Below are 11,204 nucleotides of genomic sequence, written 5' to 3' on the forward strand. Positions count from 1 at the left end.
TCCTGTACTGTAGGTCCTGTACTGTAGGTCCTGTACTGTAGGTCCTGAGTAGTAGGTCCTGAGTAGTAGGTCCTGTACTGTAGGTCCTGTACTGTAGGTCCTGAGTAGTAGGTCCTATACTGTAGGTCCTGAGTAGTAGGTCCTATACTGTAGGTCCTGAGTAGTAGGTCCTATACTGTAGGTCCTGAGTAGTAGGTCCTATACTGTAGGTCCTGGGTAGTAGGTCCTGTATGTTAGGTCCTGTACTGTAGGTCCTGTACTGTAGGTCCTGAGTAGTAGGTCCTGTATGTTAGGTCCTGTACTGTAGGTCTTGTACTGTAGGTCCTGGGTACGAGGTCCTGTACGGTAGGTCCTGTACTGTAGGTCCTGGGTAGTAGGTCCTGTACTGTAGGTCCTGTACTGTAGGTCCTGTACTGCAGGTCCTGCACTGTAGGTCCTGCACTGTAGGTCCTGGGTAGGAGGTCCTGGGTAGTAGGTCCTGTACTGTAGGTCCTGTACTGTAGGTCCTGGGTAGTAGGTCCTGTACTGTAGGTCCTGGGTAGTAGGTCCTGTACTGTAGGTCCTGTACTGTAGGTCCTGGGTAGTAGGTCCTGTACTGTAGGTCCTGGGTAGTAGGTCCTGGGTAGTAGGTCCTGTACTGTAGGTCCTGTACTGTAGGTCCTGTACTGTAGGTCCTGTACTGTAGGTCCTGTACAGTAGGTCCTGGGTAGTAGGTCCTGTACTGTAGGTCCTGGGTAGTTGGTCTTTACGGTAGGTCCTGTACTGTAGGTCCTGTACTGTAGGTCCTGTACAGTAGGTCCTGTGTAGTAGGTCCTGGGTAGTAGGTCCTGTACTGTAGGTCCTGGGTAGTTGGTCTTTACGGTAGGTCCTGTACAGTAGGTCCTGTACTGTAGGTCCTGTACTGTAGGTCCTGGGTAGTTGGTCTGTACGGTAGGTCCTGTACTGTAGGTCCTGGGTAGTAGGTCCTGTACTGTAGGTCCTGTACTGTAGGTCCTGTACTGTAGGTCCCGTACAGTAGGTCCTGGGTAGTAGGGCCTGGGTAGTAGGTCCTGTACTGTAGGTCCTGTACTGTAGGTCCTGGGTAGTAGGTCATGTACGGTAGGTCCTGGGTAGGAGGTCCTGGGTAGGGAGGTCCTGGGTAGTAGGTCCTGTACTGTAGGTCCTGGGTAGGAGGGCCTGGGTAGTAGGTCCTGTACTGTAGGTCCTGTACTGTAGGTCCTGTACGGTAGGTCCTGTACGGTAGGTCCTGGGTAGTAGGTCCTGTTCTGTAGGTCCTGGGTAGTAGGTCCTGTACTGTAGGTCCTGTACTGTAGGTCCTGGGTAGGAGGTCCTGGGTAGTAGGTCCTGTACGGTAGGTCCTGTACTGTAGGTCCTGTACTGTAGGTCCTGTACTGTAGGTCCTGTACGGTAGGTCCTGGGTAGTAGGTCCTGTTCTGTAGGTCCTGAGTAGTAGGTCCTGTACTGTAGGTCCTGTACGGTAGGTCCTGAGTAGTAGGTCCTGTACTGTAGGTCCTGTACGGTAGGTCCTGGGTAGTAGGTCCTGTTCTGTAGGTCCTGTACAGTAGGTCCTGTACAGTAGGTCCTGTACAGTAGGTACTGTACGGTAGGTCCTGTACGGTAGGTCCTGGGTAGTAGGTCCTGTTCTGTAGGTCCTGTACGGTAGGTCCTGAGTAGTAGGTCCTGTTCTGTAGGTCCTGAGTAGTAGGTCCTGTACGGTAGGTCCTGTACGGTAGGTCCTGTTCTGTAGGTCCTGTTCTGTAGGTCCTGTACTGTAGGTCCTGTACAGGAGGTCCTGGGTAGGAGGTCCTGGGTAGTAGGTCCTGTACTGTAGGTCCTGTACTGTAGGTCCTGTACTGTAGGTCCTGAGTAGTAGGTCCTGTACTGTAGGTCCTGTACTGTAGGTCCTGTACGGTAGGTCCTGGGTAGTAGGTCCTGTTCTGTAGGTCCTGAGTAGTAGGTCCTGTACTGTAGGTCCTGTACGGTAGGTCCTGAGTAGTAGGTCCTGTACAGTAGGTCCTGTACAGTAGGTCCTGGGTAGTAGGTCCTGTTCTGTAGGTCCTGTTCTGTAGGTCCTGTACGGTAGGTCCTGTACGGTAGGTCCTGAGTAGTAGGTCCTGTACGGTAGGTCCTGGGTAGTAGGTCCTGTTCTGTAGGTCCTGTATGGTAGGTCCTGGGTAGTAGGTCCTGTTCTGTAGGTCCTGTATGGTAGGTCCTGGGTAGTAGGTCCTGGTTAGTACCCTATGAGGAAATGGTCCAGATATCAGAATGTGTAGTTGTTCCATTGAGAGAATCATATGACCTTGTTTTCTGTCAACAAAACAGTCTGCCATTTGGAACAACAAAGATTCATCCTACTGTTCTCTACTGCAATCCACACTGGCTGGGATGAAACTGAAGGACTGTTGCCACTGGCTAGCCGGGCTAGTAGACAACAATTTTTACTGGCTCGGGTCCGAAAGAAGTGCCATGAGATCTTTTAAAATACAAAATATCCTTAACAACAGGGCTAGTTGGACACATTTTTCTACTGACCCGGTCTCAAACGTACTAGCTTCGGGCTCGCAGACCGACATTCAGTCAGTGGGGATTGAAGATAACGGTACTCTCTTTCCTCTGTCTATTCATTGGCAGGTGAAATCTGCCCTGAGGCTTCCTAGGAGGAGTCTGAACCATCTGGAGGTGACTAGGAGCAGTAGTCAGGTCAGTTCCTGATACAGTAGGATGACTAGGAGCAGTAGACAGGTCAGGTCCTGATACAGTAGGATGACTAGGAGCAGTAGTCAGGTCAGGTCCTGATACAGTAGGATGGAGGTGACTAGGAGCAGTAGACAGGTCAGTTCCTGATACAGTAGGATGACTAGGAGCAGTAGACAGGTCAGGTCCTGATACAGTAGGATGACTAGGAGCAGTAGTCAGGTCAGGTCCTGATACAGTAGGATGGAGGTGACTAGGAGCAGTAGTCAGGTCAGGTCCTGATACAGTAGGATGGAGGTGACTAGGAGCAGTAGACAGGTCAGGTCCTGATACAGTAGGATGGAGGTGACTAGGAGCAGTAGTCAGGTCAGGTCCTGATACAGTAGGATGACTAGGAGCAGTAGTCAGGTCAGGTCCTGATACAGTAGGATGGAGGTGACTTGGAGCAGTAGACAGGTCAGGTCCTGATACAGTAGGATGACTAGGAGCAGTAGACAGGTCAGGTCCTGATACAGTAGGATGACTAGGAGCAGTAGACAGGTCAGGTCCTGATACAGTAGGATGACTAGGAGCAGTAGTCAGGTCAGGTCCTGATACAGTAGGATGGAGGTGACTTGGAGCAGTAGACAGGTCAGGTCCTGATACAGTAGGATGGAGGTGACTAGGAGCAGTAGTCAGGTCAGGTCCTGATACAGTAGGATGACTAGGAGCAGTAGTCAGGTCAGGTCCTGATACAGTAGGATGGAGGTGACTTGGAGCAGTAGACAGGTCAGGTCCTGATACAGTAGGATGACTAGGAGCAGTAGTCAGGTCAGGTCCTGATACAGTAGGGTGACTAGGAGCAGTAGACAGGTCAGGTCCTGATACAGTAGGATGACTAGGAGCAGTAGTCAGGTCAGGTCCTGATACAGTAGGATGACTAGGAGCAGTAGACAGGTCAGGTCCTGATACAGTAGGGTGACTAGGAGCAGTAGACAGGTCAGGTCCTGATACAGTAGGATGACTAGGAGCAGTAGTCAGGTCAGGTCCTGATACAGTAGGATGACTAGGAGCAGTAGACAGGTCAGGTCCTGATACAGTAGGATGGAGGTGACTAGGAGCAGTAGACAGGTCAGGTCCTGATACAGTAGGATGACTAGGAGCAGTAGACAGGTCAGGTCCTGATACAGTAGGATGACTAGGAGCAGTAGTCAGGTCAGGTCCTGATACAGTAGGATGACTAGGAGCAGTAGACAGGTCAGGTCCTGATACAGTAGGATGACTAGGAGCAGTAGTCAGGTCAGGTCCTGATACAGTAGGATGTTCAGTATTACATTGTGTTATTGTTTTATTTTGTAAATGTGTATTTTATTTTATTATCAGCTGTAAAGTTTACCCTCAGGGATAATAAAGATTCTCTACTCAGGGCCAGACAGAGTGCCCCCGGTGTAGGAGCAGGGGCCAGACTGAGAGCCCCCGGTGTAGGAGCAGGGGCCAGCCAGAGAGCCCCCGGTGTAGGAGCAGGGGCCAGACTGAGAGCCCCCGGTGTAGGAGCAGGGGCCAGCCAGAGAGCCCCCGGTGTAGGAGCAGGGGCCAGACAGAGAACTCCCGGTGTAGGAGCAGGGGCCAGCCAGAGAGCCCCAGGTGTAGGAGCAGGGGCCAGCCAGAGAGCCCCAGGTGTAGGAGCAGGGGCCAGGACCATGGCAACACCCCCAAGAAGAGACGTCACCTCACCAGACAGGGCAGCTCCTCCTCTTCCTCCTCATCCTCACTGTGCTCCCCCCGGGGGTCGTCCCGCCTCACTCTGTGCCGCTGCCTTTCTCCCAGCATGCTGAGCCCCACCGACAACCTCCAGGTGTTCTTCCTAATGATGATAATAATAATAACAACCAATAATAATAACAGTATTAATAATATTTTATTATTGTTAGGTGCCCTTCCTGGACTCCTTCACCGCCCTCCCCGTCCGTCAGCCACCCAGGGAGGAGTTGGAGTGGAAACAGGTGAGAGCAGAGCGCCACCTACAGGCTGGAGGCCAAACCGTGGTGGTTCGGTGGATCAAGAAGATTACAAAATAGACTTGCAGAATTTGGCTTCCTGCTCTTTTCTCTTCCTAGTAAAGTTGATATATAGTTGAAACATTGTCCAACAGGAAGTTATCCTGCATTCCGGTAGTAGTGACCATTCTGACTGTGTGTCGTGTTGAAGGTAGTAGATTTGCTGTGGAGCGACCCGAAGAGCCAGCCAGGCTGCAGTCCCAACACCTTCAGGGGAGGAGGCAGTTACTTCGGGCCAGACGTGACCAGACGCCTGCTGGAGAGACACGGCATGACTCTGCTGATCAGATCACATGAGTGTAAACAGGAGGGCTACGAACTCTGCCACGACGGACAGGTGATCTGTTAGGCCTGCTTCTAATCTCCAGTGAACAGGACGAGCTCTATAAGATATATGATGGCTAGCAGACAACATGACTAGCTCTATAAGATATATGATGGCTAGCAGACAACAGGACTAGCTCTATAAGATATATGATGGCTAGCAGACAACATGACTAGCTCTATAAGATATATGATGGCTAGCAGACAACAGGACTAGCTCTATAAGATATATGATGGCTAGCAGACAACAGGACTAGCTCTATAAGATATATGATGGCTAGCAGACAACAGGTCTAGCTCTATAAGATATATGATAGTTAATGTGTCTGTGTCTGGGTCCCCCTCCCCCCCTCCCCCATGGCTAGTAGACCACCTGACTCTATACGATCTAAGTTTCAGGTGATCACCATTTTCTCTGCGTCTAACTACTATGAGGAAGGTAGTAACCGTGGAGCCTACATTAAACTGGGCAGAGAGCTGGTCCCTCGCTTCTTCCAGTACCAGGTCAGCAGGAATACCAGGAAACTCACCCTGACTCAGAGGTAGGGGCTGGGGTGGAGGTGGAGGTAGGGGCTGTGGTGGAGGTGGAGGTAGGGGCTGGGGTGGAGGTGGAGGTAGGGGCTGGGGTGGAGGTGGAGGTAGAGGCTGGGTTGGAGGTAGAGGCTGGGGTGGAGGTGGAGGTAGGGGCTGGGGTGGAGGTGGAGGTAGGGGCTGGGTTGGAGGTGGAGGTAGGGGGTGGAGGTGGAGGTAGGGGCTGGGGTAGAGGTGGAGGTAGGGGCTGGGGTGGAGGTGGAGGTAGGGGCTGGGGTGGAAGTGGAGGTAGGGGCTGGGGTGGAGGTGGAGGTAGGGGCTGGGGTGGAGGTAGGGGCTGGGTTGGAGGTAGGGGGTGGAGGTAGGGGCTGGGGTGGAGGTGGGGGTGGAGGTAGGGGCTGGGGTGGAGGTGGAGGTAGGGGCTGGGGTGGAGGTGGGGGTGGAGGTAGGGGCTGGGTTGGAGGTAGGGGCTGGGGTGGAGGTGGAGGTAGGGGCTGGGTTGGAGGTAGGGGCTGGGGTGGGGGTGGAGGTAGGGGCTGGGGTGGGGGTGGAGGTAGGGGCTGGGGTGGAGGTGGAGGTAGGGGCTGGGGTGGAGGTGGAGGTAGGGGCTGGGGTGGAGGTGGAGGTAGGGGCTGGGGTGGAGGTGGAGGTAGGGGCTGGGGTGGAGGTGGAGGTAGGGACTGGGGTGGAGGTGGAGGTAGGGGCTGGAGGTGGGGGTGGAGGTAGGGGCTGGGGTGGAGGTAGGGGCTGGGGTGGAGGTGGAGGTAGGGGCTGGGGTGGAGGTAGGGGCTGGGGTGGAGGTAGGGACTGGGGTGGAGGTGGAGGTGGAGGTAGGGACTGGGGTGGAGGTGGAGGTGGAGGTAGGGGCTGGGGTGGAGGTAGAGGTAGAGGCTGGGTTGGAGGTGGAGGTGGAGGTAGAGGCTGGGGTGGAGGTGGAGGTAGGGGCTGGAGGTGGAGGTAGGGGCTGGGGTGGAGGTGGAGGTAGGGGCTGGGGTGGAGGTAGAGACTGGGGTGGAGGTGGGGGTGGAGGTGGAGGTAGGGGCTGGGGTGGAGGTGGAGGTAGGGGCTGGGGTGGAGGTGGAGGTAGGGGCTGGGGTGGAGGTGGAGGTAGGGACTGGGGTGGAGGTGGAGGTAGGGGCTGGAGGTGGGGGTGGAGGTAGGGGCTGGGGTGGAGGTAGGGGCTGGGGTGGAGGTGGAGGTAGGGGCTGGGGTGGAGGTAGGGGCTGGGGTGGAGGTAGGGACTGGGGTGGAGGTGGAGGTGGAGGTAGGGACTGGGGTGGAGGGTGGAGGTGGAGGTAGGGGCTGGGGTGGAGGTAGAGGTAGAGGCTGGGTTGGAGGTGGAGGTGGAGGTAGAGGCTGGGGTGGAGGTGGAGGTAGGGGCTGGAGGTGGAGGTAGGGGCTGGGGTGGGAGGTGGAGGTAGGGGCTGGGGTGGAGGTAAGGACTGGGGTGGAGGTGGAGGTAGGGGCTGGGGTGGAGGTAGAGGCTGAGGTGGAGGTGGGGGTGGAGGTGGAGGTAGGGGCTGGGGTGGAGGTGGAGGTAGGTGCTGGGGTGGAGGTGGAGGTAGGGGCTGGGGTGGAGGTAGGGGCTGGGGTGGAGGTTGAGGTAGGGGCTGGGGTGGAGGTTGAGGTTGAGGTAGGGGCTGGGGTGGAGGTAGGGGCTGGGGTGGAGGTAGGGGCTGGGGTGGAGGTAGGGGCTGGGGTGGAGGTAGGGGCTGGGGTGGAGGTAGGGGCTGGGGTGGAGGTGGAGGTAGGGGTGGAGGTAGGGCCTGGGATGGAGGTGGAGGTAGGGGCTGGGTAGGAGGTGGGAGGTGGGGGTAGGGGCTGGAGGTGGAGGTAGGGGTGGAGGTGGAGGTAGGGGCTGGGGTGGAGGTAGGGGGTAGGGGCTGGAGGTGGGGGTAGGGGCTGGAGGTGGAGGTAGGGGCTAGGGTGGAGGTGGTGGAGGTAGGGGCTGTGGTGGAGGTAGAGGTAGGGGGTGGGGTGGAGGTGGAGGTAGGGGCTAAGGTGGAGGTAGGGGCTAAGGTGGAGGTAGGGGCTGGGGTGGAGGTGGAAGTAGGGGCTGGGGTGGAGGTGGAAGTAGGGGCTGGGGTGGAGGTGGAAGGTAGGGGCTGGGGTGGAGGTGGAGGTAGGGGCTGGGGTGGAGGTGGAGGTAGGGGCTGGGGTGGAGGTGGAGGTAGGGGGCTGGGGTGGAGGTAGGGGCTGGGGTGGAGGTAGGGGCTGGGGTGGAGGTGGAGGTAGGGGCTGGGGTGGAGGTAGGGGCTGGGGTGGAGGTGGAGGTGGAGGTAGGGGCTGAGGTGGAGGTAGGGGCTGAGGTGGAGGTAGGGGCTGGGGTGGAGGTAGGGGCTGGGGTGGAGGGGCTGGGGTGGAGGTAGGGGCTGGGGTGGAGGTAGGGGCTGGGGTGGAGGTGGAGGTAGGGGCTGGGGTGGAGGTAGGAGGTAGGGGCTGGGGTGGAGGTAGGGGCTGGGGTGGAGGTGGAGGTGGAGGTAGAGGGTGGAGGTAGGGGCTGGGGTGGAGATGGAGGTAGGGGCTGGGGGAGGTGGGTAGGGGCTGGAGGTGGGGCTGGAGGTGGAGGTAGAGGGTGGAGGTGGAGGTAGGGGGGGTGGAGGTGGAGGTAGGGGCTGGGGGATCACGGTTCCTACTGGTCTCTACATACAGAGCGTGACAATGAGTTGATTATCGTGTGTGTCCGTCCGTCCGCAGGGTGAATGTGGCAGAGGGTTCGGCTGTAAGGGCTGTACAGGAGAAGCTGTTTTCCCACCGCTCAGAACTCATGGCTGCCTTTCAGCAGTATGACACAAGTAACAGTGGTAAGATATTTTGGCAATAACACCCACACACTGCCTGCCAGCTGTTAAAGAACACCCCAAACTCCTATGACAGAGTCATGTTCTGAGATGTGTTGCCACCTGCCATAAAGATCACCTGGAACGCGCCCATCATTGTGTATGACTCTGTGCTGGGTCTGTTCCAGGCTGTATCTCTGTCAGTGAGTTAGTCTGTCTGTTCCAGGCTGTTCCTCTGTCAGTGAGTTAGACTGTCTGTTCCTGTCTGTCAGGCTGTTCCTCTGTCAGTGAGTTAGTCTGTCTGTTCCAGGCTGTTCCTCTGTCAGTGAGTTAGACTGTCTGTTCCAGGCTGTATCTCTGTCAGTGAGTTAGACTGTCTGTTCCAGGCTGTATCTCTGTCAGTGAGTTAGACTGTCTGTCCCAGGCTGTATCTCTGTCAGTGAGTTAGACTGTCTGTTCCAGGCTGTATCTCTGTCAGTGAGTTAGACTGTCTGTTCCAGGCTGTATCTCTGTCAGTGAGTTAGACTGTCTGTTCCAGGCTGTATCTCTGTCAGTGAGTTAGACTGTCTGTTCCAGGCTGTATCTCTGTCAGTGAGTTAGACTGTCTGTTCCAGGCTGTCTGTTCCAGGCTGTATCTCTGTCAGTGAGTGGGCCCTGGTGGTGGAGTCAGTTGTGAGACTGGACCTGCCCTGGAGGACTCTGCGCCCGCGCCTGGCACGGCTGGCACCAGATGGCAGCATCGACTACCAGTCCTGCTTCGAGGACATGGGCCCGGAACAACCCATACCCCAGGTCAGAACCAGGAAGAGACTGATCGATACATTGATTGATTTCATTTGGCAATCAATAAAGCTGCTCCTTTCACAAAATCTCTCTGTGTTTTGTTCAGGTCACTCCAAACTTGGCTAAAACTCTTTACAGGTATCGAACAGACCTTGAGATTATCTTCAACATCATGGACAAAGACCACTCTGGTACACGTTACTCTGATGATGACTATTACAGCTCATACGCCTGCTAGTTCACATCATGCTACATTAACCATTAGCTTGTTAGACAGAAAAGGTTTTTTAGTATTCCTTAGTTTCTCTCACTGTCTCTCCCCATCCAGGTCAGATATCCATTGAGGAGTTTCGTCAGACCTGGCATCTGTTTAGTGCTCACCTAGGTGTGGAGGTGGATGACCGGGCCATAGATGAACTGGCTAAGAGTATAGACTTCAACAAGGATGGTAGCATCGACTTCAACGAGTTCCTAGAGGCCTTCAGGGTGGTGCACAAACTGGATGTTAAGGACCAACAGCAGGGCTGAGAGAAACCTTGTTGTTTGTGCTGAAGACTCACATTAGCTAGCCGGGCAATGACTTGGCTTTAGCTCAGTGAGCCAACACTGGCAGCAGGGCTGAGAGAACTACAAAGATCAGCTGCTAGGTTGATAGAACTACAAAGACCAGCGGCTAGGCTGAGAGAACTACAAAGACCAGCGGCTAGGCTGAGAGAACTACAAAGACCAGCAGCTAGGCTGAGAGAACTACAAAGACCAGCGGCTAGGCTGAGAGAACTACAAAGACCAGCGGCTAGGCTGAGAGAACTACAAAGACCAGCGGCTAGGCTGAGAGAACTACAAAGACCAGCGGCTAGGCTGAGAGAACTACAAAGACCAGCGGCTAGGCTGAGAGAACTACAAAGACCAGCGGCTAGGTTGATAGAAATACAAAGACCAGTGGCTACAAAGACCAGCGGCTAGGCTGAGAGAACTACAAAGACCAGCGGCTAGGCTGAGAGAACTACAAAGACCAGCGGCTAGGTTGATAGAAATACAAAGACCAGTGGCTACAAAGACCAGCGGCTAGGCTGAGAGAACTACAAAGACCAGCAGCTAGGCTGGCTGAGAGTACTACAAAATCCAGCAGCAGATTTGAGGGGAGCCATGCTCGCCTTGGCTTTAGCTCTGCAGGCTTAAACAGTCTTGTGGTCAACCATACACTCAGTGTAGCACATGCAGTTGCATGAGTCAGGAATATTGTAGATCTAGGAGATGTGGTCACCCTTCTCCCTGTGGTGTAGAACATGTCTCAGAGGAGAACACACTACTCTCACCAGCTACTGATATGGAGACCGACCAACACACGTGAGGTTTCTACAGACAACTCAGACAAGAGCTCCCCGCGGCACGTCCTAGCTCTGCTCTGCAGACCAACAGCACTTTGCCCCATCTTTTCTAGGTCTGAGACAGAGACCAGACTGCTACATCCTCTCTTCAGGGTCAAAGGTCCAATGCAGACATTTAATTTTTTTTTAAATCTCAATATTAAATCATTTCTGGGTAAGTTCCTTACTGCGATTGTTTTTTATTAAAATGGTCAAAAAGAAACTAAAATAGCTTATTTTTAGCAAAGAGCTATTTCTCAAGCAAGAATTGATCTATGACAGTCTGGGAGTGGTCTGAAAAACTGAAAATGATCTGTTATTGGCAGAGAAGTTTCAAACGTCTTTCTTATTGGTCCATTAACTCATTTACTTCCTGGTGATGTCACCAGGCAGGTCAAAACCATCCCACCAGAACAGGCTGAAATGTATTTTTAAACACTTCTTACACTTAAAAGGTCATTTATCGTAATTTATCGTAAATTTGACAGTATTATTCCAATCTCATAAAAGGCAGCGTGTAAAGTAAATGATCTGTTATTGACAGAGAGGTTTCCACGTCTTTGTTATTGGTCCATTAACTCATTTACTTCCTGGTGTAAAGTGTTGATCCCATGTTTCGTGACGCTGAAATAAACAATCCCACAAATGTTCCAAGTTTATTCCTCTCAAATTTTGTGCACAAATTTTTG

The 11,204-nt window shown here is 54.2% G+C and overlaps 1 protein-coding gene across 9 annotated transcripts in view; it reads left to right on the forward strand.

Annotated features, from left to right (window-relative positions):
- Positions 1-10,234, forward strand: part of LOC124020594 (serine/threonine-protein phosphatase with EF-hands 1-like) — a 31,875-nt gene extending 21,641 nt beyond the window's left edge. For 2 of the 9 annotated variants that reach the window (XM_046335828.1, XM_046335830.1), the window contains 9 exons: positions 2,632-2,700; positions 4,100-4,528; positions 4,605-4,676; positions 4,882-5,067; positions 5,448-5,596; positions 8,283-8,389; positions 8,994-9,157; positions 9,255-9,339; positions 9,477-10,075. In XM_046335828.1, coding sequence (XP_046191784.1) covers positions 2,632-2,700; positions 4,100-4,528; positions 4,605-4,676; positions 4,882-5,067; positions 5,448-5,596; positions 8,283-8,389; positions 8,994-9,157; positions 9,255-9,339; positions 9,477-9,676 — 1,461 coding nt within the window. In that variant the 3' untranslated portion in view covers positions 9,677-10,075. Of the gene's footprint in view, positions 1-2,631; positions 2,701-4,099; positions 4,529-4,604; positions 4,677-4,881; positions 5,068-5,447; positions 5,597-8,282; positions 8,390-8,553; positions 8,566-8,993; positions 9,158-9,254; positions 9,340-9,476; positions 10,076-10,111 lie in introns of those variants that run through there. The other 7 variants (XM_046335829.1, XM_046335834.1, XR_006836103.1 and 4 more) reach the window with 6 other exon arrangements.
- The last annotated feature ends 970 nt before the right edge of the window (positions 10,235-11,204 follow it).

This window comes from Oncorhynchus gorbuscha, unplaced genomic scaffold (assembly GCF_021184085.1).
Source record: "Oncorhynchus gorbuscha isolate QuinsamMale2020 ecotype Even-year unplaced genomic scaffold, OgorEven_v1.0 Un_scaffold_861, whole genome shotgun sequence".
Taxonomy (NCBI): Eukaryota; Metazoa; Chordata; class Actinopteri; order Salmoniformes; family Salmonidae; genus Oncorhynchus; species Oncorhynchus gorbuscha.